The sequence below is a fragment of the Alexandromys fortis genome, unplaced genomic scaffold (assembly GCF_014885135.2).
Source record: "Alexandromys fortis isolate MF-2015 unplaced genomic scaffold, M_Fortis_MF-2015_v1.1 scaffold_161, whole genome shotgun sequence".
Classification (NCBI taxonomy): Eukaryota; Metazoa; Chordata; class Mammalia; order Rodentia; family Cricetidae; genus Alexandromys; species Alexandromys fortis.
The window spans coordinates 2,621,383-2,627,356 of NW_026068073.1; the positions used below are offsets into that span (position 1 = coordinate 2,621,383).

General features: G+C 48.7%; 1 protein-coding gene across 1 annotated transcript; it reads left to right on the forward strand.

Annotated features, from left to right (window-relative positions):
* Nucleotides 1-873: 873 nt before the first annotated feature.
* Siglecl1 (SIGLEC family like 1) lies at nt 874-5,522 on the forward strand. The gene is made up of 5 exons (XM_050121315.1): nt 874-898; nt 1,285-1,566; nt 1,911-2,016; nt 3,122-3,269; nt 5,403-5,522. The coding sequence occupies exons 1-5, from the start codon at nt 874-876 to the stop codon at nt 5,520-5,522; spliced, it is 681 nt and encodes a 226-aa protein (XP_049977272.1).
* Nucleotides 5,523-5,974: the final 452 nt, after the last annotated feature.

The following is a 5,974-nucleotide window of genomic DNA, read 5'->3' on the forward strand; positions in this document are numbered from 1 at the left end:
TGAGCCCGGCAGCGTCATTCCTCTGTGAGGGGTATGAGCAATCATTCTCTGCTTGGCTTTCCTTGAATCCATCACTCGGGAGCTAGGGACTAGCCTGGTCTACACAGTCAGTCACAGCGGTCTTCCTATTCCAGCCTCCATGGAACAGGATTACAGGTGTGAGCCACCACATCTGGCTATGGATTTACTGGTTGATTTATTCAGACTCTTTTCTGTACAGTGAAAGGAACATCAAAAGTCTAAATTCTACTCACTCCTCTGTATCTTGTCCCCATTTCTCACACTCCAACTCAAGGACACCATTCTTTCTCAATAACAAGAGAGGCCTCTGTCCAGGTCATTCCCAATGGAAGAACCCCATGCGTGCACACCTCTTGATCCCATCCCTCCATGGTTTACTTAATGAGGGTTTCTATTGCTGTGAAGACACACCATGACCATGGCAACTCTTATAAAGAAAGAACATTTAATTGGGTTGTCTTACATTTTTAGAGGTTTAGTCCATTATCATCACGATGCAACATGGTGACATGCAGAGTCAGACATGGTGCTGGGGAAGGAGCAGAGAGTCCTACATCTTGACTTTCAGGCAACAGGAAGTGGTCTGAGACACTGAGCATGGCTTGAGCATATATGAGACCCCAAAGCCCACCTCCACAGTGACACACTTCCTCCAACAAGATCACACCTCCACCAACAAGGCCACACCTTTAAATAGTGCCACACGTTTTGGGGGCCATTTTCTTTCAAACCACCACAACCTGCTTTGCAAAGATGTTCCTGCTCACCCACCTCCACATCTCCTTCTAGTTGCCATCACCTTCCTCCTCACAGTGAAGAGTATTAGATGCCTGGGAGTTCTTGCTCTTCCATATGGACCTGCCGCCTCTACAGCGGGGTAAGTGGACGACAAGAAGCACTTCTAGCGCTGTCTGAGGAAGCCACAGACAGAACTGTGAAGACAGAGGTCAGGGGTTGTAGAAGATAAATAATCATTGTGGATTGGACATCATCTGACTAGGATCCCCCAGTGACTCAGGGGTGGAGCTCCTGCTAGAATCCCTAGATAAGGGGCTGGAAGCATGGCTCGGCAGTAGATACCTCCCGAGAATCCCCCAGAGAGAGACTGGGGTGTGGCTCAGTGATAGAGCGTTGTCTAGCAGGTGGAAGACCTTGAGTTTCAGCCACAGTGTGAGAAACAAAGAACAGAAGGCTGGGTCCTTAAGGAAGAATTAAAAGAAAAATCAGGTGACCTTGCTGACCCCTGACCCTCTCTCTCCACAGAAGCTGCCAGACTGCTCAACTCTTTCTGTGCTGTGGAAAAGACTTTGCAGTGCAGTTGCTCCTTTCGTGGGATCCCTACACCCTCTGTGCAGTGGTGGATGGATGGTGTTCCCGTGGATACGAACAGTGGGCATGGCCACCTCCAGGTGACCTCTACCACACTTGGCCCCTGGGACAACAGCACCCTCAGCATGGCCAAAAACCCAGAAATGGGCACAGTCCTTCTTTGTGAGGGAAAGAACCAACATGGAACCCATGGTTTGAGCATCCTACTGATGTCAAGTGAGGGTGGGAACTTGGAGGCTGGGTGAGGGCGGTGAACAGGGAGGGACTGGCCCTGAGGTCAGAAGAGGGACCACAGCCTGGAATCCGACTTAAAAAAGGCTTCCTGAGGGTGTATAAGATGGTTCAAAATGGACAGGTGCTTGCTGCCAAGCCTAACACCTGAGTTCAATCCTCAGGCGCCACACGGTGGGAAGAGAAAACAGACTACCGCAGCTTGTCCTTTGACCTCCACATGCACGCTGTGGCACCTGCAACACCCCCTACACACATGGAAAAAATGCAATTTTAAAATATTTTTGATTATAAAAGCAAAGTCTTACTGAAATGCCTTCTGCCTCTAGGAAGGGGCCCTTTGGCTCCCCAGATCTTCCTGAAAGCAATGCTCCACGGTGTTGTCTATGCAGCCATGGCAACCACACTACTTTTCATCTGCCTCCTCCCCTTCATGTGAGTATGTCTGAGCCCATTTTATGCTTTTTGACCAAACATCTGAAATGAGCTAATTTATGAAACACAGAGGTTTACTTAGCTCAGGTTGAGGAAGTGCAAGAACATGGGGTGGGCATCTAGATCCAGCAAGGATCTATATCTATCACACAGTGAGATCCAGAGCAAGCACCTCTTGTCATAAAGTCACTTATGCCATCATAAAGACCTCACCTTCCAACCCCCTAATCCTATCTGGCAATGAGAAGAATGAGACTGAGTAGCTGTCTATCAGGGGAAGAGGAAGAAGAGGAATAAAGTGGTACAGTATGGAGAGGAGCTGGAATCAAAGGCAAACACAGGTTGGAAATATTGTACAGCATACATAGAACCTTGGGTTCAACTCCAGCACTGCATAAACCAAGTGTTGTGGTGCATGCCCCTAATAATCCCAGCACTTGGGAGAAAGAGACAGGAAGATCAGAAGTTCAATGTCATCATCTTTAGTGTGGCGAGTTCAAGGTTGGCCAGGGCTGCCTGAAACTGTCTCAATAGGCAAGCAATCAAATAAATAAATAAATAAATAAATAACAAAGCATTGCGGAGATGGCTCAGTAGTTAAAAGTTCTGGTTACTCTTGCAGAAGAGTAGGTTTAGTTCCTAGCACCCACATGGTGGCTCACAACCCATAACTCCAGTTCCAGAGGATCTACCACCCTCTTCTGGCTTCCTAGGGCACACATGTGGTGCACAGACATACATTCAGGCAAAACACCCATAAACACTAAATAAAAATAAACAAGCTTTTAAATCCCTAACTCCCCCAGAAAACAAATAAAGTAAATAACGACCTCTACAGCTGGCCCGTCTGAACCCCGCGGTCTGTTAAGCAGGGAGTCCTGATTACACAGGGCGTGTTACCAACTTACAGAGAAGTTGGGTGGCTTTCTCTAGACAGCACAGCAAGCAGGATCCCTTTGAGACTTCAGTCTTGAATGCTGAACAGAACCAGAGAGCTCGTGGGGAGGCAGGAAATCAGAACTAATCAGAAACACATATTGATATATGACACTCCCACATCAGCAGAGGCAGGAAATCAGAACTAATCAGAAACACATTTCCTTAGAATGAAACTTCTCAGGATGCAGAAGGCAAAGAAGTGTGCACAGAGGAGAGCACAGCAGGACTCTGAGCCTGGACCAGAGGGAGACTCCATCGTGAAGCACAAGGAACCTAGAACATCCAGAACCATGTCACCTGGGACGCAGCTCTCAGTGAGTGCCCCTCGCGTCACAGTGGAATCCCGTCTAGCAGGACAGCATTAGTGGGGGAAGTTTGTGTGCTGCTTTGGAGAGAGTGCCCAGTCTGTAGCCTGCATAATACACAATTAGCTTGAGGGTTGTTTCATAAGTACTGGAGCTGAGGCCCCAGAGTCTCATGGAAGAGACTAAGAAACATAGTTTAAAGGATTATAAGAACCATCAACACACACACACACACACACACACAAAATATGAATCCCCACTGGGAAGTGGGTTGATGCCCCCCTGGCAGTAGTGGCAGCATCAGAGTGGAAACCACAGGTTTGGCCTCTGGTGTGAAGTAGGCAGCAGTCACTAACAGACTAAGCCCAAGTCAGTGTCAAGTGCTTGGAGACTCAGTTCTGTGACCAAACACCTGACAGAGCAACTTAAAGGAATTGATTTGACCCATGGTTCAAGGGATGCAGTCTCTCATGGTCAGTATTAGCTGTCAGCTGGACGGGATCTAGAATTACCCATAAGATGGGCATCTGGACATGCCTGCGGGGCTTGTCTTGATTGCGTGGATTGAGGTGGGCAGACCTGCCCACTGTGAGTGGCACCATTTCTGTCAGGGATCGTGAGCTGTGTGAGTGGAGAAATTGAGCTGGACACTATCTGGCATGCACAAGTTCATTGCTGTTCGCAGCTGTGGATGCGATGAGACCAGATGCCTCCTGTGCCTTCTGCCTTGAGCTCCCCATCTGGAAGGACTGCACCTTGAACTGTGAACCAAAATAAACTCCTTTTGGCTGGAGAGATGGCTCAGTTGTTAAGAGCAATTCCTGCTCTCTCCACAAGCCCTGAGTTCTGTTCCAGGCACCCACCTCAGACATCTCACAACTGTAGTACCAGCTCTAGAGGACCTCATGCTCTGGCCTCTGTGGGCACCTGCACACGTGCTCACAAGTTCACATAGACACATAAAAACACATGTTAAAAACAACATCAAGGGGAAAAAGAAGAAGAAGAAGAGCACTCAGGCAGTAAGCAAGGCCAGGCTATGACTCTCTAAGGTCCACCCACAGTCGGCCACCTGTGCCAGCCATTCATCCGGTCCCAAAGGTTCCACTACCTCTCTCAAACAGTACTACCAGCAGGAGGGCAAGTGCTCAACACAGAACCCTGTGTTCTAATTTCACATCCAAACCATAACACCAGGTTGTTCCTTACTTCACCCCGAAGCCCACAACCCCAGGACATCTTGGCTGAAACAGGGCTGGAGACTGCTCGGTCTCATTCTTATTTACCATCTGTGAGTCTCCAGAACCATGGGGTTCCTGCTGCTATTACTTACTTTTCTGTTGCTGTGTTAAAACACCAAGAGCTTGTTTGAGTTGACAGTTGCGGTGGTGGTGGCAGGCGCTGGCATCAGGAGCAGGAGGCTGACAGCTCACACGTCCATATGCAGGCTAGAAGCCGAGCACAGGCAGTAGTAAGTGGGGCGAGACTATAAACACTTACAGCCCACCCCTAGTGACACCCTTCCTCCAGCAAGACTGGGCTCCACCTATGACACCCCAGACAGTGCCACCAACTGGGGACCAAGTGATTCATACCACCCCACCAGTTCCCTCCTAACAACCTGTGCGCAGGGCTAGTGTCCCTTTGTGGATACTTTGAATGTGAAGCCCACTCCCAGTTCACGTAATTTGAACACCTGTTTCCCAGCTGGTGCTGCTGCTGTGGAATATTATGGAATCTTTAGGAGGCAGACAGAGCTTGGCTGAAGGAAGTGGGGGTGTAACGGGGCAGGGCTTGGGTTTCTATATACTGTCCCGTTTATGTCTGCTCTCTGCTTCCTCTGCCCTGGGTAAGTGAGGTGCCAGGATGGATTAGACCTAGCCCTTACCCTCAGAGAGGAACCACGCTGGCAGGGGGTTAGGCTGATCCAGAGCATGGGGAAACACTTGCCTGAGGTCATCATGTACAACATCCTAGGAAGGGTCAGAGGGAGAAGAGGTTTGTAGGTTCCAGTCATAGTATCTTGAGGAAAGTTAAGACAATGTTTGATCCACATTTCCTTAGAGTTCCTCTTTGGGTGTGGCTAGTTCACCTGTAAATCTGTTCCATCTTCTTTCTTTGCCCCGCCTTCTCACCGTCCAGGAAAAGGAGGCCAGCCTGAAGCCAGCGGAGCCTCTGGAGGAAACCGCACCACATCCAAAGCTCCCATTATTCCCAGAATTACAAAAACCCATGGAGACCCCAGAAACCCCAAGTCCATAATAAACTTGAAGTCCTGCAAATCTGAGCTCATGAAAACCTCTCAGCCTCTACACAACCTGTACACTCCAAGGTGTGGAGGCAACTACTGGGCCTGGGCTCAGGACTTTAAAAGGTCACCTATATGACTGGTGTTTGGTGATGGGAGTCACAAGACTATGCAGTAAATGCGCAGCTGTCAGACCACTAGACAGATCCACAGGAGTCTGATCTGGTGAAGAACCCAGTGTGCTGAGTTTTGGGAACATTTGTCTTTTGGATGGTCACTGTCAGTTCTGTAGAAATTTTGTGAATTTGTGATGTTTCTCCCTTCCACTATATCCCAGCAGTGTATAAATCATTCTTTAAACGTGAATTCTCCTGCACTGGCAACTGGATGGCTTTTACCACACCAGTGAGCCCTGGTATGAAAGCATTCACTCAGCCAAATCTTTGTCCTCATAGTCAAATCTACA